The sequence below is a fragment of the Haliotis cracherodii genome, unplaced genomic scaffold (assembly GCF_022045235.1).
Source record: "Haliotis cracherodii isolate W230 unplaced genomic scaffold, xgHalCrac1.p SCAF_6, whole genome shotgun sequence".
NCBI lineage: Eukaryota > Metazoa > Mollusca > Gastropoda > Lepetellida > Haliotidae > Haliotis > Haliotis cracherodii.
Window position 1 is genome coordinate 65,092,829 of NW_027266319.1, and position 25,040 is coordinate 65,117,868.

General features: G+C 41.9%; 2 protein-coding genes across 2 annotated transcripts; both read left to right on the forward strand.

Moving 5' to 3' along the window:
• The first annotated feature begins 1,742 nt into the window (after positions 1–1,742).
• On the forward strand, positions 1,743–3,730 carry LOC139446597 (uncharacterized). The gene is made up of 3 exons (XM_071227884.1): positions 1,743–1,892; positions 2,608–2,759; positions 3,571–3,730. Exons 1-3 carry the CDS (start codon positions 1,743–1,745, stop codon positions 3,728–3,730), a joined length of 462 nt encoding a protein of 153 aa, XP_071083985.1.
• Positions 3,731–5,377: 1,647 nt separating this feature from the next.
• On the forward strand, positions 5,378–24,304 carry LOC139444665 (uncharacterized). Its single transcript, XM_071225594.1, has 6 exons — positions 5,378–5,426; positions 7,115–7,262; positions 7,700–7,851; positions 22,788–22,920; positions 23,551–23,702; positions 24,102–24,304. The coding sequence occupies exons 1-6, from the start codon at positions 5,378–5,380 to the stop codon at positions 24,302–24,304; spliced, it is 837 nt and encodes a 278-aa protein (XP_071081695.1).
• Positions 24,305–25,040: the final 736 nt, after the last annotated feature.

Consider the following 25,040-nt stretch of genomic DNA (forward strand, 5'->3'; position numbering starts at 1 on the left):
CAGTCAACGTATACGGTGCACTTGTATACAGCGGACGTAGTTAAAACTGTACATAAAGTTTTTTTCTTATGACTAAGACGATAAGTCGCAATACATTCCACTGAAACTATGGGACAAGGTGGGACGTGTTTTATGAGCTAAGAAAATATTTACACAAAATCAGTAAGTGCGCCATCGACCACTTACTTGTCTGGTTAGTTCTCAGGCCGCCGTCGCATTGCAGGAGTGGTGATGCTACCGGTTGAGCAGGACGTGTTTGCCCTTTTGCGCTCGGTGGAAACAGTGTCAGCGGATCATCAAGACTGTACATTCTCTGTCGTTGACGTTTTATATTTGAGATAACAGTGGTTCACGACTCTGCTACTTCCTGGTACAACGCCTTATCAGTCATACGATGACTTGGTTGCTAAGCATATGTAAGCACTAAAACAGTCAATGCAACAAATCAATGATTTGTTATATCAAACATTACGGAGTAATCTATATTTCATGATTGTAACCTTGTTTCTGATTATACTTGTGATAAGTTATGTCTGAGTGCCACGATCGCTAACCAGTAACCTGTCAATGTATGTTATTACATCTGATATATGACCCGTGAAGATCCGGGATAGAATAGGTCTTCAGCAACCCATGCTTACCGTAAAAGGCGACAAACGGGATCGGGTGGTCAGGCTCGCTGACTTGGTTGATGCATGTCATCGTATCCCAATTGCGTGGATCGATGCGCTTGATATCAATCACTGGATTGTCTGGACCAGACTCGATTATTTGCAGGCTGCCGCGATATAGCCTCCACTCACAATGACGCCAATTGCGATGACCCTGTGCCCACTGGAGTCGTGCTAGTCGATGCCGTGGTTGGAGAACAGGACGATGAGCTGGTCGGCGACATCTGAGGTTGTTTGAACGGAGACGTCGGATCACAGTGTCCCGGCTAATGTGTCGATTATGTGTTCCTATTGTCTGTCGAGCAATTTCACTTGCAGTTAAGAACGGATGTCGCTGGCGTTGACGGGTAATCTGCCGATCTTGTCGAGGTGTGGTGACCCTAGGACGACCGCTCCGAGGAAGGTCATCTGAGGTCTGTGTAGCATTGTATTGATGCAGGAGACGGTAAATTGTGGTTATTTTAACGTTGAAATGACGGTCAACATCTTGGACAGACTCTCCATCTTCCAAACGTCCGATAGCCTGGTTCCTCTGAATTTGAGTAAGGCGTGGTATTGTTGACCAAGGAGTGGTAGGTCCAAGAATCGGCCACAGTTTTATACCCACTACAGTTCGTGACAGTTCGTGCATTTTCGATTTCGCGAGAAATGGGTGCATGATACCAACATATTCATTGAAATGGTGCGTTTTGGCGATTCGTTTTTTATGTTGCGTTTTACTCGGGGCTTCCAAAATGCAACCAAAAATATTGATAACACCATCAGACTTCACTACATGCTAAAACCCGTATCAATTTATGGTCCCTTGTTTATTACCTATTGGCTTAAAACCACTTGCGTTTCTTTTGCGTGTGAGTATATGTTATACATTCAAGACAGTTTGAAACAATAACGACCATTGAAAGCATTTGGCGATTACGTAAGATAATGAGGTAGCCAGTCACGTGATCGTGTGACGTCATACCGGACAGTTGTAGCATCAAAACACACAAGATAGCAACGGTGCCACGCTGAATCGCTCTCGGAAATCTGCTTTTATCTTCACCAATAATTCGACCCACAAGGTCAAAAATGGATTTGGAAGGTCTACCCCATACATATACTGACATAGAAGTACAACCTTTTCAATTTGAACCAATTTCTGTCAGCAAGAACGACAGGAATACTGACGACGAGTCCAGCATTTCACAAGAAAACAGTGACGATCCCGATCCCGACGATGTTTTGAATAGGCCTCACACAGACTGGAATGCTAGTCATTTGCGTACCATATTTTCATGAAAACAGATTAAATATGGAATCAATCTTTCAGCTGTCAGGGTAACATGTGTAGTCACAATTACCGCAATGTTAGACCAATAATAATATGCGAAGCCACGCCTATATATGGTACAGTAAATGCTCAAATCGCGAGTTACAAGTAAATCATTTTAATATAATATTTAAGACTTTTCACCTTAATCATTAATTGTGTTATAACACTTCTGACGAAATATACCCAAGAGAAGGATCGAATATGGGGATCAACTTTTCAGTGAAATACCATTACGTACGTACGTCAGTCAATACTCGTACACAAGCAGAGTACTCTAAATTCGTTAGTGTAACATTATCATTGTTGCCGGTGCATCGATGTTCAGTTTTATAACATATTCAATTTCCATAGACGTCTAGCTATTGGTAAGCTGTTGTGATACTTATTGTGGTATATAATTTTTCAAAAATGGGACACATAAAATCTTAAATAATTATGAACTTTTATAGTGCGAATTTTCAAAATGTGCCATAAATAAGAAATATGTGAAATGCTTTTATTTTAGGGAACTGTACCATAAAGAAATTGATAGGTTTGCATCTATTTATGTCATATTAGCTATATCATAATTTTGTCATCCCGAACTGAGTCGAAATGTTGCCACTTTTATGCTGGGGCGAGAGAGAAATGGAAGAAGAAGCTGAACCTCTGGATTGCATCACTCAACATGAAGGATTCTCAGTAAATTTCACCAATATACACGTCCTTCAGTTGGCACTCCTTGAATTTGTGAGCTTGGCAGGTCCACAAGACGATAAGAAACCAATTCATAAGTATGTTCCTTCTTAACCGCTGATAATTACTATAGTAAAAGTTGCTGCATCGATTAAAATTGACATATCTTTATCACTAATCCATCAAATATTCTCCTAAAGTGTTGGTTGGTTGGTTGTTTAACGCCGCGCTCAGCAATACTCCAGCTATATGACGGCGGTCTGTAAAGAATCAAGTCTGGACCAGACAATCCAGTGATTGATATCATGAGCATCGATCCACGCAATTGGGATCGACGACATGCATCAACCAAGTCAGCGAGCTTGAGCACCCGTTCTCGTTTGTCGCCTTTTACGACAAGCATAGTCGCCTTTAACGGCAAGCATGGGTTGCTGAAGACCTATTCTACCCCGGAATCTTCACGGGTCTCTTCACAATTGAGATGCGATGACATGCATCAACCAAGTCAGCGAGCCTGACCACCCGATCCCGTTAGTCGCCTTTTACGACAAGCATAGTCGCCTAATATGGTAAGCATGGGTTGCTGAAGACCTATTCTGACACGCAATGAATTATGACATCTGAACATAAGTTTTCCGGTATGGTAACAATATTATACAATTTCAAGTCACTAATTAAGAACACTAGTCATGTACATTGCTCATTTTAGATCCGAGGGGCGGTCGGGTAGCCTAGTGGTTAAAGCGTTCGCTCGTCACACCGAAGACCTGGGTTCGATTCCCGACATGGGTACAATGTGTGAAGCCCATTTCTGGTGTCCCCCGCCGTGATATTTCTGGAATATTGCTAAAGCGGCGTAAAACTATACTCACTCACTCCTAGATATGAACAAAATCTTTCAGTTTACAGAACGTATCGCTATGTGGCATACCGCCGATTTACAAGATGGATCCATGGAAGGCTAAGAAAACATGAACGTCGTCCTATACTATCAGGTGTGGTGCCTGCAATTAGGAAACACTTTCCATCTGAAGAAGTGGCAGGGTTCAAGTACTATAGACCTTCTTAATACATCAGACACTTATGATTTCAGTTCATAGGCCGTGAAGACCCCGGGTAGAATAGGTCTTCAGCAACCCAATTCTTGCCGTAAAAGGCGACTATGCTTGTCGTAAAAAGCGACTAACGGGATCGGGTGGTCAGGCTCGCTGACTTGGTTTATACATGTCTTCGATCCCAATTGCGTGGATCGATGCTCAAAGATGTTTATCACTGCATTGTCTGGTCCAGACTCGATTATTTACAGATCGCCGTCATATAGCTGGAATATTGCTGAGTGCGGCGTGAAACAACAAACAAACAAACAGTGGTCTTGCCTGAATGCATCTTGTGATTCTTCTGACAGGTAATCTCTAAATCCGTCTTGTGTGAAGATGTATTTTTGCCGTGGGAACTGCCACTGTAAATAAGACAAATATCAAAAATATATAACATAAATCAACTAGGATAAACCAGGTCGGACCTATGGACATAATCTCTCGATGTTACTTATTGCTATATATTAGATATCCTTAATCATAAATCTCATTATATCCCATCCACAATGATCCAGGCTATTACATGTCCATTCTATTGCGATAATTTTCCTGGACCAACTAGACATGATGGCTTTGATTAACAGGATTATGTCAGCAGGGTTTTGTCCAATCAAATGTATAGCATGTCGTTTCTTTCGCCAACCTGGATTTGTCTCCAGATATGTATACATGTGCAACAGCTCAGAGTGTGTAGGAAGCCATATATCATATTGAGTTGATACAGAGTATTTATCATAACAGAATGGCCTGAATAATTGGAGGAAGGTATCCTCAATAAATCTCTAATATTTTCTGTAACATTTGTCTAAAATGATTCTCCAAATATCACTATGAAAGCTAAAATAGTTACAATTACGGAATTAATTCATAAAATTTGATTCTGAGCGGAATTGATATATGGAATGTTACAATAAATCACTTACGTGACACCTGACACTCGAAATGGTGTTTTCCACTGCCAGACTCAACACAAGTTTAAACAGGCTCGAACGTTGACATGTCCTGCTGAATACCTGTACTGCCGGACTGTCTACAATCTTGTGTTGCTTTGATACTATCATATGCTTCTTTCAGATCCTAAAACGGGAAATTTATCAATTTAAACTTCGTGATTTTATTTCACATTCTATTTAATTTTACAAAATATAAATTATTTAAATCGTAGACAATTTTGACGATTCTGATTTTTCTGATACCTGTTGTCTGAACTGTGTTCGTATGATTTAGCTCTCCGTTGTGATATTAACATTGGATTAGAAGCATGTGATCATAAACAGTCAATGTGGTACTTGTAATTTAAGACTACTTGTTTACATCAAGTTGTTTGTTTTGAAGAGTCGGTAGAGCAGTTGGACCTCAAACAGTCAGCATTGTTGTCACGTGATTCGCCCCTTGTGACTGTTGGGTGCTTACCCCTTCTTTTTAGCGTCCTTGGTTACCACCAGTTGCACAAAATCTTATTTGATTTGTTTACATTGAGTATTTTGCTAACGGTCAGCAATGTTGTAACAGGACATGTCGCCCATGGTGACTATCTTGCGTACCAAGCCCATCATTTTAGCGTTCGTAGTTACTGCTAGTTGCACAATATCTTATTCAGTGTTTAAGAACATTTCAGCATGGAGGGACTCTATTGTGTTACTGGATTTCTTCTCTTTCTCATTGAAGGCAAGTTTCTTACTGTGTGAATAGAAAAAAATACTTTTGTTCCTGCACTTATTATATTTGCCAGTGGTCAGCCACAATGAAAAGTATATATATATATATATATGTATGTGTGTGTGTGTGTGTGTGTGTGTGTGTGTGTGTGTGTGTGTGTGTATATATATAAGTATTTACTGGTTTGACTAAGCTCATGTTCTAAATAGCAGTAAAGATACATGGATTTTTAGGCGTTTTGATAAACCCAACCAGATAGCAAAGCGACAAGGAAATTTGAAACGTCAATGCGAAAGAACAACCAGTCTCGATTATCCGCCGAAATATATTCTATTGACCGTAATAGACACAAAAAAACCGAGGAAAACTATATGAATTGATCAGTGAAAACATAGATGACACCAGGTGTCCACGAAAAGGGAAAGCATGTACTGCCTAACAGGTAAAGTACTCATGGAAATGAAAAAAACCCTGTTTTGTTGGATTTAGAAATCGACACAAAACATTACGTAGATGTAAATACGAAATAACAAAACAACTGGAAAAGTACTAGTCTGAATTTGCTAGTTTTATTTCAGTGCTCAATACAAAATGTGCTTTACAGGAGGTAATTTGTAGGCTCTTTCAACATTCAAAAATAAAACTAAGTCCAAATTGACATGGCAGAAACAGGCTATAGGCATTATGCATATTAGCCTGGAAAAAAAGTTATCAAAACAACAATAAAAATAACCGCTATGTTTATGTACATAATAATAATGACATGTAAGTGTTTGATTGAGAAGGGAATATGTTACTTCTACGTTCTGATAGTTGGACGATGATATTCACTATCCCACAATGCCACTCACAAATCACTAACCACTGAAAAATCACATGCACGTGGGTTTCAAGCACCTGTTTGATCTACTAACACCTGGTTATGCTCAGTTTCACAATAGTCTGTTTTGTTCCTATTTTTACACACTTTTACGTGTAAAATGACAATTGGGTGGATCGATGCTCATGATATCAATCACTGGATTGTTTGGTCCATACTCGATTATTTACAGACCGCCGTCATACAGCTGTAATATTGCTGAGTGCGGCGTTAAACAACAAACCAACCAATGAATCCAACTTACCCGTGAAGATGCAGGGTAGAATGCATGCTTGCTGTACTACAATACCCCACCTACTACCACTGTTGCTGCTACTACTACCATCACTACCACTACATTTACTACTACCAGACTACTTCTACTTCTACTGCTACTACCATTACCCCTCCTACTACCACTGTTGCTGCTACTACTACCATCACTACCACTACATTTACTACTACTACTACCATTTTCAAACAGATTACCGACCCGTGAAGTTCCGGGTAGAACAGGTCTTCAGCAACCAATTCTTGTCGTATGCTTGTCGTAATCCGGTCGTCAGGCTCGCTGACTTGGTTGATGCATGTCATCGTATCCCAATTGCGTAGATCATGTCATTAACTGGATTGTGTGGTCCACACTCAGTTATTTACAGACCGCCGTCATATAGCTGGAATATTGCGGAGTGCAGCGTTAAACATCAAACCAACCAACCAATATTGTTTGCCATTACATGCAATATATGCATCAGCTGTCCGTACGTTAAAGCGCAATAGGCGTTAATGTTGTTGTTGTCATATGTCTTTGACTAGTCAATGACTGCTTGTCTTCCAGGGGCAGTGGGAGAGACCTGTTCATCATACTACGACACAGACATATACTGCACCAGCTGTTGTGGGTCCTATTACAGCACTACCGGTAGATACTGTTGCAGTGGCTCAAGTGGCTTTTCGAGTTATACAAGCACAATTGAAACATACGCGTAGGTGATTTTTGTTTTTGGTGTGTTGTTTTACGCCGCACTCAGCAATATTCCAGCTATATGACTGCGGTATGTATATTATCGAGTCTGGACCAGACAATCCAGTGATTAACATCATGACCATCGATCCACACAATTGGGATCGATGACATGCATCAACCATGTCAGCAAGCCTGACCACCCGATCCCATTAGTCGCCTTTTACGACAAGCATAGTCGCTTTTTTCGGCAAGCATGGGTTGCTGAAGACCTATTCTAAGGTAGGTTAATTATTTGATTGGCATTACTAAGAAGTTGACCAATGACAAAATAGACACAATTTATGGATAACAACTTTTTTTAATTACTGTAAATGCGACATTGGGGTATACTGCTAAAAGCGGCGTAAAACCATACTCACTCACTAATATATGGGATCGTTATTTCCGGATTTACAGAAACATCCCACTCATCGTCGGATTGTCTGTTGGTGGCTTTTTCTTCATCGTCATCGTCATCGCCGTCATCTGTGCCTGTGTGAAGTCAGCAAATAGACCAGGACGCGTCATCGGCGTTCAGCCAGTCGGACCAACGATCGTGTCAACAACAGGTTTGAAAGCACTCCTTGAATTAATAATATGAATAAAAGTGACAACAGCCTTTCCAAAGCCATAAGAAATATCTTCTTGTAGTAGAGTCGACTGTACGATTTGGTTGGTTGGTCCAGTGATTGACATCATGAGCATCGATCCAGGCAATTTGGATCGATGACATGCATCAACCAAGTCAGCAAGCCTGACCACCCGATCCCGTTTGTCGCCTTTCACGGCAAGCATGGGCTGCTGAAGACCTATTCTATCCCGGAATATTCACGGGTCCAAAATGTTAACATTATTAATAATTAATGTTTTTTTATTTGTTTTTAGCCGCATCTTCCCAACAAGGTGGATATGCAGGCCAGATACCACAACCCCCGGCTTACAACGCGTACCCCCCTGCGGGTCCCCCCTCTGCCGTATACCCCCCTCCTGGTCCCCCCTCTGCCGTGTACCCCCCTCCAGGTCCCCCCTCTGCCGTGAATCCCCCTCCTCCACAAAACTTGGTGCCACCCTCTGCTACAAACCCCTGAACTCTTCCAGGAATAGATAGCCGATCCTATATGTAAGGTGCCGACCATTTTGTTATGAAACTAAATATCAATAATTTGGCCTCAGATAAACAAAACATTTATTCGCAGTTCATGACGCAATGACAAAAATATATTCCGTCTCTAACGGAAATCCCACACCCATTGCCCCCCCTCCCCCCTCCCCACCCCCCCTCCAACAATTACAAAAAAGACAAGTCTACTCTTAAAGAAATTGAAACTCTCTGACGATCTTAGTAAGACAAGCGTAACCTTTACAAATAGCGGTAGTTTGTGAACCGAAAGATATGATGTTATAGAAGGAAAACTCAGCAATATTCCAGCTCTATGACGGCGGTCTGAAAAGAATCGAGTCTTGGACAGACAATCCAGTGATTGACAACATGTGCATCGATCCACGTATTGGGATCGATGACACGCATCACCCAAGTCAGCGAGCCTGACCACCCGATCCCGTTAGTCGCCTTTTACGCCAAGCATAGTCGCCTTTTACGGCAAGTATGGGTTGCTGAAGACCTATTTTACCCCGGAATCTTCGCGGGTCTGGGGTTGTATCGGAGCGGCCGTGTAGCCAAATGGGTATAGCGTTCGCTCGTCACGCCGAAGTGCCAGGTTCGATTCCCGACATGGGCACAATGTGTGAAGCCCATTTCTGGTGTCCTTCGCCGTGATATTGCTGGAACATTGCCAAAAGCGGCGGCAAACCATACTCACACACTTGGGGTTGTGTCATTAAATGTTTAGAAACTGTACTTATTCTGGTTAACGCAAGTTGACAAAACTTCGTATGGGCAAAAAAATATACTTAGATATTATCCACACTTTGAAATTACATGTAATCCTTTAAGGACCTGTTTATTTTTTGTATCACGATAAACCCATTTCGGATGTATAGAATATGGTTTTCGATAATACAATTTACATAGCACATTTACATGCATCCATGATATATCGTGACGTTAAATGAAACACACCTGTGATGAATGCTTGGCTGAATATATCCAATACTCATATATAACTGTACTAGGGCAATACAACATGATAAGATTTCTGTACACTCGAAAGAGTGCCTCAGTGGCATCCACGGTCAACTGGGTATCACATGCTATACGGGACTTCAGACACGTTGGTACAGCTGTGTGAGGAAGGGACAAAATGCTACCCATATTACTAAAGCATCCGGCCCGTGAATATCCAGGTTGGAATAGGCCTTCAGCAACCCATTCTTGCCGTAAAAGGCGACTATGCTTGTCGTAGGAGGCGACTAACGGGATCGGGTGGTCAGGCTCGCAGACTTGGTTGATGCATGTCGTCGTGTCCCATTTGCGTGGATCGATGCTCATGATATCAATCACTGGATTGACTATTATTTACAGACCGCCGTCATATAGCTGGAATATTGCTGAATGCGGCGTTGAACACCAAACAAACAAGATAACGCACTGACCCTATTATACTGAATCACATTCTTGTCTGAGTTCAGCTTAGATATGTGTTATAGTATCAAATATAAAATTAATACAGGGCTATGTGAGTCAGAGTAAAATATGTCTTCAAGAGCTCTTCTCGGTGTATGTTCAGTCCCTATTATTTTTTTGTTATTGTAAAAAGAACTGTAGACATGTTTGATTGGTCTATAAGATGTGGCTTATTTATCTATTCTGTTTGTTTTACTCATATTCCCAACCTCTAAATATCCCTGAGGCCTGTCAGTACTGTAATTATCAGAAATATATCAATGTACAAATTATCAGAAATATATCAGTATACATGCACCCGTGATATTGTACATTAACATCTCAGTCAAATCCCATTCCTTGATAATGTAACTCGTAAATGCACCGAAGGTCTGTGATCACCTCTGTTTCATGAATAAAAAGTGTTTTCTTGAACAAAACGTGTTTATATTGTCAGCGAGTATCCAGTACTGTTATACATCTCAGTGAACAAATTTCATCGTTTGGGAAACTATAGAGAATATTCTATGTGTCAGGTGAAATGTACTGGTTTTCTCATCACATGACGGTGAAAAGGGGATATTTTCACGAGTGGCAAAGCTTTAAAATGTAAATTGTCCCTACCGAATACGCAGTGACATTTCACCACCCCTTGTAATTGCGACTTAAAATGTAGTCCCGTGTTTGAAAAATCTTTAAAATCATGAATAATTTTTATTATAAATAATTGGGGTAAATAAAAGTCTTTATTAACCAAAACTGGTTCCCACAAGAGATATCGCTTGGGTGAGATCAAGCTATATCAACATTGGAGATATCGCTTTTAAAAACCACTGAATGCACTCTAAAAACAAACGTTTAGTATAGACATATTGAAGTGCTTGTTCCTAAACGCTAGAGTATATCTTACGTCACTGGTGCTTAATAATCACCACAGGTTGTTATACAGCCAATGCACACATGTGCATTCATAAATGTTCACGCCTGTTTGTTCTTTTTCACACCACAAACACGTTTTTAGTACAAACATTTTGAAATGTTTGTTCCTGGCGTCAAATGCATATTTTATGTCACTGGTGTAAAACAAGTTTGAGATTCAAGATACACACACGTATTTTTAAGTGTACATCCGTTTACTAATATTACATTTTTGATCAAAATAATAGAAATAGTTATGGCGACTATTATTTCTAATTTATTAAAAACAAATTGAATTTACACTATTAAGCTTATCTATTTAGATCTATCTCTCATCTGAAAGCTGAATACTTTGCCATGGACCTCTTACGAATGGTATATATCTAACATAAATTGTATATATCGGCAGATTTACTTCGTAAGCCTCATGCCGCATGCATCTTTCCAACAACACATCCACGCATACATCAATATAATTATGTTGAGAAGTCAAAATGTGATATTTCACCCGTAAGGTCCTTTATCTCATGGTTGGTCACATGAGTTGATTTATTAACACCAGTGTTTATATACTATCAGCAGTGTTGTAAAATATATGACGTCACTAGATGACGTCATTATACTGAGTGGTTGTCGCCATTTTGTACTAAGTGTTCCTGCACAAGATTACTCAAAATTACGTAAGTAGTATTGCAAAACTGAAGTGAAACTTCATTATATTAACTAGTGGAAAACACAATATCAGAGTTAACGCAAGTCTTGTTTGAACCTAGAATGTTACATAGGCCTACCTAGATTGTTGTATATATTCTTAATTTTCTAAACAACTGCAGGTTTACCTTCCGTCTTCAGTGAAGGCAGGTCTACTGTCATGTGGGTATGTCTCCCTTCACATAATATTTCCGATACAGAGAAGTCACTGCTTCTAATGACGATCACTTGTCTGAAGAAGAATAAAATGTCAGTCTCAAAGAACTTCAAGCTGAATGGACAAGGCCAAACCAAGTAACAAGTAGCACTCAAGCTGCTTCTCCGGCACCTCCGTCAGAACATTTTGTTTGTTTGTTGTTTAACGCCGCACTCAGCAATATTCCAGCTATATGACGGCAGTCTGTAAAATAATCGAAACTGGACCAGATAATCCAGTGATTGACATCATGAGCATCGATCCACGCAATTGGGATCGATGACATGCATTATTAACCAAGTCAGCAAACTTGACCACCCGATCCCAGAACGTCAGAACAGAAAATGGTGGATGACGTCTCTACCAGACGGAAAGATCCAGCCCATAATTGAGGCGTATCCCTGTTTCACAGAAGGCCAACATGTGAGTACTGAGTAGTGACAGATCATAGGATCATGCTGTTGGTAGTCCATGGTGTCTCCAAATAATATTATCAAAACTCTGTACAGTTTAAACTTCATGTGCAAATGAAGGAAAGGATTATACTCAATAGATTACCTGTAAAATGACTAGACTTTCGTCATTTCATACTCTGTTATTTATTCACAGGTGCTGTCGGAATTCTTTGCTAGGGTGTATCCAGAAAAGGGGGAGGAACAGGCCAGACAAGGTGTCTGCCAGAAGATTGAATGGCTCCTGCGGCATGTGGCGAATACAAAGAAGGCTAACGTGAGCACTCTTATTATCATTTAAATAATATCTCCTGAATAGCTTCACATATAAAAAGTACTATACCACCTGTGGTTAAAGTATGCTGTGACCATTAAAATTTCAGCTTTTAACATTATGCTATATGGAAATGACCAACTGACTTTCATCCTTAGTTAAAGATATCATTTTATTTAAATACAGACGTTTTTACAATTTTATCAAATGTTTTTACACCAAAACTTAAATTTAATGTTTAATTTTCAGGTGGATGGTGTGGCTTCAGTCAAAGAAGCATTTTTTTTAATACAAGGAATTCACCTCGCCACGCCTTATCATTGTCGTCAATAAGGACGACATCATTTTCATGACATCCTACATTGTGGGTGACAGGACGAAGATAGCTTGCCAAGCTGCATCTATCTTGGATGCAGCAGTTGTGCTCCTGGCAGCGTATTATGTATTTGATCTGAGGTAGCCAGACTTATACACGCGTGCCCTTGGATTGCTGCAGCAGTTTGTGGTGGGAGACGCCTACAGTGGACCTAAAGGAACAAAATGGATCACTTTCGTGATACGTCTCACCCTTGACTGTCTCTAGTCTTACTGACTCAGTCATTAGTGTGAATATCAAAATTTCAACTTCTCTATCTTGAAATTTCAACTTATTATCTTGAAATTTCAACTTCTCTATCTTGAAATTTCAACTTAGTATCTTCAAATTTCAACTTAGTATCATGAAACTTTAAGATAGTATCGAAAAAAATATAAAAAAACAAATGGCCCTAAAAGGCTTCCGTAGTGTACTCCCGGTGACTCGTAGTCAATTTACCACCTTTATATTTCCTTTCAAACTTACCTTTTGGCCGTGGAATGGGGGAAATGTTTATTTCCAGCTGGGTTCCTATCGCATTGTCTACACGTGGGTGCATTTTAGTTTCAAGTTTCGGTCAGAGCGTCTGATAGGAGTGTTCTGATTGGGTGACGGGCGGATTGTTGACCAATCGCGTCTAGGATAGGTGCGGGAAGAGATCAAGGTCGGTTGGCGCGGTAAATATAAGGGGACTTGACACCTGGGGTAGACTGTCTTGCGTTATCGGTTGATCGATACAGGTGAGGTGACCGCACCACTCTTAACTCAGTGACGGAGTTAGTTCCCAGTAGATCTGTGAGGGATCTGTCCAGATCCTCTTTAATAAAATATAAGAGGAATTTGGTAGAGTTAATGACTCTTTGGGAAACCGGTAAGATAGTGGGTTGGGCGGGTGACATTTTACGGAAGTGCAGTGCATAGCAGGGATGCAGGGTTATCTTAAGAGTGATGTAGGGCAAATTGGCTAGGTAGAAAAGTAGTCAAAACGGCATGTTGGGTAATGTTAGGATTTTGAGGGTGGGGGTTAGGTTAATAATTTGAGCTTTCCTTGATTTATTGAATAAACTATGTTTATGTTACTCTGACTTTGTTTATTTATTTTTCTAATCACTCCTCTACATCCCAAAAAGAACTTGGAAATAGGTCGGCTGTAGGTTAAGAATGACGAACACAACGCAAAGCATGAGACATTGTTTGCGACAGCCGTTCCTATTACACATGTATGTTTATAAACATACACGTGGACGTGTCTGTAAAGTGTTGCAACATTAGTGTTTATTTCTGTGTTTAAACAGAAACACTTGTTTTTTAGTCTAAGTGTGGTCGATCCATGTCACATGACCATGAGACCCGAGCAGGTTCCGTGGTAGAATAGGTCTCCAGCAACCCATACTTGCCCTAAAAGGTGACTATGCTTGTCGTAAAAGGCGACTGACGGGATCGGGTGGTCAGGCTCGCTGACTTGGTTGATACATGTCATCGATCCCGATTGCGTAGATCGATGCTCATGATATTAATCACTGGATTGTCTGGTCCAGACACGATAATTTACAGACCGCCGTCATATAGCTGGAAAATTGGTGAGTGCAAACAACAAACAAACAAATTTCCTTGACAGATGAACAAAACAGTTCACTTATGGACGCTACATACGGACAATTTTATAAAATGTCTGCTTAGCTACACAGTTACTCAGCAGAACGTTTGAAAAGTAGGAAGAGTATGCACGCAAACTCTCCGTGGAGCTACTATAGGTTTTTTGGTTTGGTTTGTTGTTGCCGAACTTTAACGTCCGGACCAGACAATCCAATAATTGATATCATGAGCATCGATTCACGCATTTATGATAGATGACATGCATCAACCAAGTCAGCAAGCCTGACCACCCGATCCCCTTAGTCGCCTTTTACGGCAAGCATAGTCGCCTTTAACGGCAAGCATGGGTTGCTGAAGACCTATATCTACCCCGGACTCTTCACGGGTCGCTACAAAAGGTAGTATCCGCGGATACTAATTTGGTCTTTTATGGGAACTAGTTAGATTTTATGATCAGAAGACTGTATATTCCATAACGTTTTATCATGGTCTATTTGGGGCGGTCAGGTAGCCAGCCAGTAAACACTAGTCCATGATGGGCGAGGCGTAAAATATATTTCTGTTTAAGGAAACATAAACGCAAACAATGCCAAGGAAATGCCACAGGATCAGTTGCAATTTATATGTAATAGTAAGTACAGTTACAATTACTTTGATAGAAAAAACAACTTGTATACTTCCACTCCATATGTGGAAATATTCATAACAAACGTAATCACATCAAATAAAGCGGATTTACTTAACGTTTTCTGTATCCTGAACAATAAACATACAAAAGAAGTGTTATTATACATATAGAAAGATCTTCATTTGAAACATCCATGATCCACAATGCATTGTGCAGTAACTTGGTGAATACTCAATTGTGATAATGATTGGCTAATGACCGGGTTCCAATTCAAGAAAGACCGACCACCTTTTCTATTCTTTTGTTGACCACATTAATGCACATGAAAATATTCCTTCCACATCTCCTCTTTCCAAGAATCTATCGGTGGCACAATTTCAATTTATTTTTAAATGATTGACATAGTTCCGAAAATACGTCTTGAATATTTCATTATCTTGTAACAATATATTGATATATTAACTGTAGTGACTTTGCAGCCGACGTTAAGCTTAACCTGTACATTCACATTTCCTTTGCTGAATATATCATATGCACCCTTCTGCTAAGCTTATAGAATTGAAAACTGGAAAGCTAATTCGTTCCTCAAATACTGCGTCATTTAACGACGGAGCTCCTGAAAAGAGGAATACAGCACACTTATTTCTATCAGATTTGAGCACGTGTGGACAATTGATCTCCTTAGTGGTCTTCTAAAAGGCATCGTCCGTCCACCTCTGATGCAAAGACAATGTGGTAGCCTAGTGGGTTAAGACATGGGTCCGATTCCCAAAAATGTGTGAAGCCCATTTCTGGTGTCCCCAGCCGTGATATTGCTGGAATATCACTGAAAGCGGCGTAAAACCATACTCACTCACTCATATTCATGAGAAATCTCTGCTAAAAGCAGAGTCCACTGTATCATAGAGCATTCATTTTAAGAAGTCGTGTAGTCTCCTTTGATGTTAAGTTGGGCATGTAAACATAACCGTTCTGAAGGCCCGTGACCACCGGTTGCCTTAAAATCTTTGTAACTGACCTTACTAGATAAACTAGTCATGGGGTCGGTTGGTAGTATTTCTTTAGACTGTGGTTTACCTGTCATGCAGAACTGCTCTGTTGGGGTCCCTGCCATCGCTCATCCCATTTCTTGTGTTTACTGCACGGCCTGGTTGCTCGGTGGTTCTTGCAGCAAAGCCTGGTCGCTCGGTGGTTCTTGCAGCAAAGCCTGGTTGCTCGGTGACTCTTGCAGTAAAGCCTGGTCGCTCGGTGGTTCTTGCAGCAAAGCCTGGTTGCTCGGTGACTCTTGCAGTAAAGCCTGGTAGCTCGTTGGTTCTTGCAGCAAAGCCTGGTCGCTCGGTGACTCTTGCAGTAAAGCCTGGTAGCTCGTTGGTTCTTGCAGCAAAGCCTGGTCGCTCGGTGGTTCTTGCAGCAATGCCTGGTTGCTCGGTGACTCTTGCAGTAAAGCCTGGTAGCTCGTTGGTTCTTGCAGCAAAGCCTGGTTGCTCGGTGGTTCTTGCAGTAAAGCCTGGTAGCTCGTTGGTTCTTGCAGCAAAGCCTGGTCGCTCGGTGGTTCTTGCAGCAAAGCCTGGTTGCTCGGTGACTCTTGCAGTAAAGCCTGGTAGCTCGTTGGTTCTTGCAGCAAAGCCTGGTTGCTCGGTGACTCTTGCAGTAAAGCCTGGTCGCTCGGTGGTTCTTGCAGCAAAGCCTGTTCGCACGGTAACTCTTGCAGTAAAACTGACTCTTGTTAGTCCATCTCATTCTGTCAAAATGAATTGAAACAACCTTGACCATAAACAAAATATTCACGATGCGATTTATTAGAAGATACTTCACTGAAATAAGTCTCTTGGTTTCTTACCATTGGGATGTCCCTGCTTGGGACAATAATAAGTTTGGCCTTTCCGACTTTGCGCTCGCGATCAAGGAGGGACTGCGGATCAATTTGTGTGACTCTCCTGCCCATGTCGCAACGGGCATACGTAAAGCCCACTAGGGACAGGGGGACTCTGGGAAAGAGCGCATAGATCTGGGCTTCCACAAGAGACGTATTATTCCTGAATCCTGAAAATCAGCTTCCCCTGAAACGAACGTTCACAAATGAATTTCAATTTTCTAATCCAGTGCACCATGATCCAGACATCTCTGCTGAAATGAGAACGGACATTCTTCAACTTAACACCTTAATACATCCCTTTCGTTGAGACCCGTGAAGATCCGGGTCAGAATAGGTCTTCAACAACCCATGCTTGCCGTAAGAGGCAACTCTACTTGTCGTAAGAGGCGACTAACGGGATCGGGTGGTCAGGCTCGCTGACTTGGTTGATGCATGCCACCGATCGCAATTGCGTGGATGGATGGTCATGATGTCATTCACTGGATTGTCTGGTCCATACTCGATTATTTACAGACCGCCGTCATATAGCTGGGAAATTGCTGAGAGCGGCTACTACTAATACTAAACTATTACTACCACTACGGACCCGTGAAGATTCCGGGTTAGTATATGTCTTCAGCAACCCATGCACGCCGTAAAAGGTGACCATGCTTGTCGTAAAAGGCGACTATCGGGATCGGGTTGATGCATGTCATCGATCCCAATTACGTGGATCGATGCTCATGATATTAAACACTGGATTGTCTGGTCCAGACTCGATTATTTACAGACCAACGTCATATGGAATATTGCTGAGTGCGGCGTTAAACAACAAACAAACAAACTACCACTACGACTACATGACTATTACAACTACCATAATTATAAAACTTCTTCTTCTTCTACTACTACCACGACCACGACTACTACTACCACGACCACGACAGGTAACGCCTCTACTACCACTAAAACTATTACTGAAGAATCGATGCGTGGATCGATGCTCTTGATGTCAATCATTGGACTCGATTGTGTACAGACCGCCGTCATATAGCAGAAATATTGCCAGTCATTGACGTCATGAGCATCGATCCACGCAAATGGGACACGATGACATGCATCAACAAAGTCAGCGAGCCTGACCAGCTGATCCCGTTTGTAGCCTCTTACGACAAGCATAGTCTCCTTTTACGACAAGCATGGGTTGCTGAAGACCAAATCTGACCCGGATCTTCACGGGCCTATATGTAGCCATATTGCCAATATTAATATGCGTGAAATATAATATGCGTTTTCAATGTGACTCATCATATATATATATATATATATTACAAGATATGAATAGTAAACAGACACTGGTTGTCTGAACTGTGTTCGTATGATTCAGCTGTGCGCTGTGATATTAACATTGGATTAGTAGCATGTGATCATAAACAGTCAATGTGGTACTTGTAATTTAAGACTACTTGTTAACATCAAGTTGTTTGTTTTGGGGATTCGGTAGAGCAGTTTGACCTCAAACAGTCAGCATTGTTGTCACGTGGTTTATTCGCCCCTTGTGACTGTTGTGTGCTTACCCCTTCTTTTTAGCGTCCTTGGTTACCAACAGTTGCACAATATCCTATTCAGTGTTAAAGAACATTTCAGCATGGAGGGACTCTATTATGTTACTGGATTTCTTCTCATTCTCCTTAAAGGCAAGTCCTACAATTCTTATCTGTGTGAATAGTAATAGAAAAAATTACTTTTGTTCCTGCACTTATTATATTTGCCAGTGGTCAGCCACAATGAAAAGTATATATATAACGTATATACTGGTTTGACTAAGCTCATGTTCTAAATAGCAGTAAAGGTACACGTATGTGCGTTTTGATAAACCCAATCAGACAGAAAAGCGACAAGGAAATTTAAAACGTAATGCGAAAGAACAACCAGTCTCGATTATCCGCCGAAATATATTCGTTTGGTTTGTTTTGTTGTTTTACGACGCACTCAGCAATATTCCAGCTATATGACGGTGGTCTGTAAAATAATCGAGTTTGGACCAGACAATCCAGTGAATGACATCATGAACATCGATCCACGCAATTGGGATCGATGACATGCATCAACCCCGTCAGCGAGCCTGACCACCCGACCCCGTTAGTCGCCTTTAACGACAAGCATAGTCGCCTTTTACGGCAAGTATGGGTTGCTGAAGATCTTCACGGGTAGAAATATATTCCATTGACCGTAATAGACACACACACACAAAAAAAGAGAGAAAAATTATATGAATGGATCAGTGAAAACATTGATGACACCAGGTGTTCGTGGAAAGGGAAACATATCCTGCAGGTACCCGTTATTCATACAATTTGCGTGAATGAGTACGTGTTTCCTGCCATACAACGTCGGCCACGTAACACATGTACACGGGATTTCTATGAAGCTTTTCTCAGGTCAGCATGACACTGAATGACGACATAATTATTGCCAAAGTTTTACATTGTTTCGAGTGATAATTATGAACGTACTTATGAACTACTACTGCTAATACTACTTTTACTACTACTTCTACTACTACTACTACTACTACTACTTACCCGTGAAGATTCGGGGTAGAATGCATGCTTGCCGTAAAAAAGCGACTATGCTTGTGGTAAACTACTACTATTACTACTACTTACCCGTGAAGATTCGGGGTAGAATGCATGCTTGCCGTAAAAAAGCGACTATGCTTGTGGTAAGAGGCGACTAACGGGATCGGGTGGTCAGGCTCACTGACTTCATTGATGCATGTCGTATCCCAATTGCGTAGATCGATGTTCATGTCAATTACTGGATGGTCTAGTCCAGAAACGATTATTTACAGACCGCCGTCATTTAGCTGGAATATTGCTGAATGCGGCGTTAAACAACAAACAAACCACTAGTACTACATGTAAAACTACTGCCACTATCACCACCAATACAACTACCACAACCACTACCGATCATAGAAAGGTCACAAAATCACCTCTGCTTGTGTGCTGCTACTACTATCACCATTACCCCTCCTACTACCACTGCTGCTGCTACTACTACCATCACTACCATACTACTTCTACTACCATTACCCCTCCTACTACCACTGTTGCTGCTACTACTACCATCACTACCACTACTACCATACTACTTCTACTACCATTACCCCTCCTACTACCACTGTTGCTGCTACTACTACCATCACTACCACTACTACCATACTACTACTACCACCATTACCCCTCCTACTACCACTGTTGCTACTACTACTAACATCACTACCACTACTACCATACTACTTCTACTAACATTACCCCTCCTCCTACCACTGTTGCTGCTACCACTACCATCACTACCACTACATTTACTACTACTACTTCCATTACCCCCCCTACTACCACTGCTGCTGCTACTACTACCATCACTACCACTACATTTACTACTACTACTACTACCATACTACTTCTACTACTACTATTACCCCTCCAACTACCACTGTTGCTGCTACTACTACAGTAAACTACGGTTAAAACGAACTCAAAGGGACTACTAATTTTAGTTCGTTATAACCGTAGTTCGTTATAAGCATATATACAGCATAACTACAGCAAATAGTCGGGACCAAAATGTAAGTTCGTTATATCCGTCAGTTCGTTATAAGCGTGTTCGTTATAACCGTCCTTTACTGTACCATCACTACCACTACATCTACTACTACTACCATTACCCCTCCTACTACCATTGTTGCTTCTACTACAACCATCACTACCACTACATCTACTACTACTACCATTACCCCTCCTACTACCATTGTTGCTTCTACTACAACCATCACTACCACTACATCTACTACTACTACCATTACCCCTCCTACTACCATTGTTGCTTCTACTACAACCATCACTACCACTACATCTACTACTACTACCATTACCCCTCCTACTACCATTGTTGCTTCTACTACAACCATCACTACCACTACATTTACTACTACTACCATTTTCAAAACGATTACCGAAAAGTGAAAACCCAGGTAGAACAGGTCTTCAGCAACCCATGCTTGCCGTAAAAGTCGACTATGCATGTCGTAATCGGGTCGTCGGGCTCGCTGACTTGGTTGATGCATGTCATCGTATCCAAATTGCGTAGATCGATACTCATGATGTCAATCACTGGATTGTCATGTCCGGTCCAGACTCGATTATTTTACAGACCGCCGTTGTATGGCTGGAATATTGCTGAGTGTGGCGTTAAACAACAAACAAACAAACAACAAAAGTATTACCAATACGACCACTACTACCACACGACAACAAAAGCACTTTTTCACTACCCTGCACATGTCTGTCTCTTGCCTTATGTGCCATTACATGTAATATACTCTTCAAAAAAAGAAACTTGACATAGATGTAAAACCACCTTTTGCCAAATATCTAAAGTAATTACATTAAATGAGAACCAGTTAAGTCAAACAGAAAGATGACGTGTCTATAATTCGCGAAAACACATGCAAAGCATATAAACGTAGCCTTTGGGGATCAATTTTTACAGCTTCATCCAAACGCAACCGCCTGTAAAAAACGTGCAGCACAGGATCCTGCATTTAGGCATGCAGGCCCTCCTGCTGAATGGGTATAGAAATCCACATCAACGGCTGTTCATACAGTCCTTATAACGGCAGTAGAGGCGGTGACAGAATGCCAAGACTGAATGCAGCTCAACGGAACAACGCCATTGGGAGATTACAAGCTAGAGCAACTCAGCAAGAAGTGGCCAGGCGTATCCAGACAGACAATCTCCGCACTGTGGACCCGATACAACAACACCAACAGAGTTGACGACAGACCAAGGTCAGGAAGACCAAGGGTGAAAACCCAAGCACAAGATCGATACATCCGGCTGCGACACCTCCGAGACCGCACTACCACAGCCACGTCTACAACCACACAGGGGTACGCAGACTATCAGATCAAACGGTATGCAACAGACTGAGGGAGGCTGGACTTTTTGCACGAAGACCTGTTCGACGTCATGTATTGATCCCACGTCATCTGGCGGACCGTCTGCTTTGGTGTCATCAGAGAGTTAGATGGGCACGTGCAAGGTGGAGAAATGTACTGTTTACTGACGAGTCCCGTTTCCTACTCACACGTGCTGATGGGCGCGCACGTGTTTACAGACATCGGGGTGAACGTTACGCCCCCAACTGTGTGCAGCAGGTTGACCTATTTGGCGGCGGGAGTGTCATGGTATGGGCCGGAATTCATCACGGTGGTAGGACGCCTCTCGTGCATGTGGCAGGTGCATTGACAGGTGTGCGTTACAGAGACTTGATCCTACAGCCTTACGTTCTACCTCACGTCAACGTTCATGGCGAACAGTTCACGCAGGATAAGGCTCGACCGCATATTGCACGTGTTTGTCAGCACAACAACATTCAGACATTACATTGGCCAGCCCGGTCACCAGATTTGTCCCCGATTGAGCATCTGTGGGACGAGTTGGATCGACGCGTTCGCAGAAGGAATCCACCGCCCCAAACACTTCCGGCGCTTCTTGATGCACTTCAGCATGAATGGCGGCACATCCAACAGCGTGTTATTGACAACTTGATTGCATCTATGGGTCGTCGGTGTCAAGCGGTGATTGATGCACGTGGTGGGCACAACCCCTGTGACATTAACTGTATCGTGTACGTGTGTCTGTCTAGGTGACACTATTAATGTTTTGAACATTGTGTACATTGATCTTCAAACAGTGTTTCAATTATGGTTTCTGTGTCCTATTTTGAAACAATCGCATTATATTACATTTTGAAAGTCAGTGTCAAGTTTCTATTTTTGAAGAGTATATATGCATCAGCTGTCCGTACGTTAAAGCGCAATAGACCCAGGCGTTAATATGGTTGTTGTCATATGTCTTTGACTAGTCAATGACTGCTTGTCTTTCAGGGGCAGTGGGAGAGACCTGCTCATCGTACTACTACACCGACATATACTGCACCAGCTGTTGTGGGACATATTACAGCAGTACCGGTAGATACTGTTGCTCTTCGAGTTATACAAGTACAATTGCAACATACGTGTAGGTGGAATTGTTTGATTGGCATTGCTTAGAAGTTGACATGCAAAATAGACACAATTTATTGATAACAACTTCTTTAATTACTGTAAAGGCGACGCTTGGGTATGGATCCTTATACGGACCCGTTAAGATTCCGGGGTAGAATGGGTCTTCAGCAACCCATCCTTGCCGTAAATGGCGACTATGCTTGTCGTAAAAGGCGACTAACGGGATCGGGTGGTCAGGCTCGCCGACTTGGTTTATGCATGTCATCGATCCCAATTGCGTGGATCGACGCTCATGATGTCAATGACTGGATTTTCTGGTCCATACTCGATTATTTACAGACCGCCGTCATAGAGCTGGAATATTACTGAGTGCGGCGTTAAACAACAACCAAACAATTGCGTGAAACGATGCACATGTTATCAATCAGTGGATTGTCTGGTCCAGACTCGATTATTTACAGACCGCCGTCATATAGCTGGAATATTGCTGAGTGCGGCGGTAAGCAACAACCAACCAACCATTTGGTTTGTTGGGGACCTCGTATAGCCCGGATTTCCTGCAGGGGTACTCTTTATACATATATATATATATTAGAGCAGTTCCAATACATGTACATGGGATTGTTATTTCCCTGATTTACAGAAACATCCCACTCATCGTCGGATTGTCAGTTGGTGGCTTTTTCTTCATCGTTGTCGTCATCGCCGCCATCTGTGCCTGTGTGAAGTCAGCAAATAGACCACGGCGCGTCATCGGCGTTCAGCCAGTCGGACCAACGATGGTGTCAACAACAGGTTTGAAAGCACTCCTTGAATTAATAATATGAATAAAAGTGACAACAGCCTTTCCAAAGCCATAAGAAATATCTTCCTGTAGCAGAGTCGACTGTACGATTTGGTTGGTTGGTTTGTTTGTTGTTTAACGTCGCACTCAGCAATATTCAAGCTATATGACGGTGGTCTGTAAATAATCGAGTATGGACCAGACAATCCAGTCATTGATATCATGAGCATCGATCCACGCAATTGGGATCGATGACATGCATCAACCAAGTCAGCGAGCCTGACCACCCGATCCCGTTTGTCGCCTTTTATGGCAAGCATGGGTTGCTGAAGACCTATTCTACCCCGGAATCTTCACGGGTCCAAAATGTTAATATCATTAATAATTAATGTTTTTTTCTTTGTTTTTAGCCGCATCTTCCCAACAAGGTGGATATGCAGGCCAGATACCACAACCCCCGGCTTACAACGCTTACCCCCCTCCAGGTCCCCCCTCTGCCGTGTACCCCCCTCCGGGCCCCCCCTCTGCCGTGTACCCCCCTCCAGGCCCCCCCTCTGCTGTGTATCCCCCTCCCCCGCAAAACTTAGTGCCACCCTCTGCTACAAACCCCTGAACTCTTCCAAGAATGGTGAGCCGATCCTATATGTAAGGTGCCGACCATTTTGTTATGAAACTAAATATCAATAATTTGGCCTCAGATTTTACAACAAAACATTTGTTCGCAGTTCATGGCGCAATGACAAAAATAAATTCCGATTCTAACGAAAATCCCATACCCATTGCCATCCCCCTAGCCAACAGGGCATCAAACCGTCATTCGGTCATAATAATCACAATTTCGGCCACGAGCAATCATGCTTTCGAGCACAATGTCTGATGTGATAACAATTATAAAAAAGACAAGACTTCTCTTTAAGAAATTGAAACTCTGACGATGTTTGTAAGACAAGCGTAGCCTTTACAAATAGCGGTAGTTTGTGAACCGAAAGATATGATGTTATAGAAGGAAAACTTCTGGATGGTTGGGTTTGTTGTTTAACGCCGCACTCAGCAATATTCCAGTTATATGACTGCGGTCTGTAAATAATCGAGTCTTGACCAGACAATCCAGTGATTAAAAACATGTGCATCGTTCCACGTATTGGGATCGATGACATGCGTCAACCAAGTCAGCGAGCCTGACCACCCGATCCCGTTAGTCGCCTTTTCCGACAAGCATAGTCGCCTTTTAAGGCAAGTATGGGTTGCTGAAGACCTTTTCTACCCCGGAATGTGGTTATAGCGTTCGCTCGTCACGCCGAAGTCCCAGGTTCGATTCCCGACATGGGCACAATGTGTGAAGCCCATTT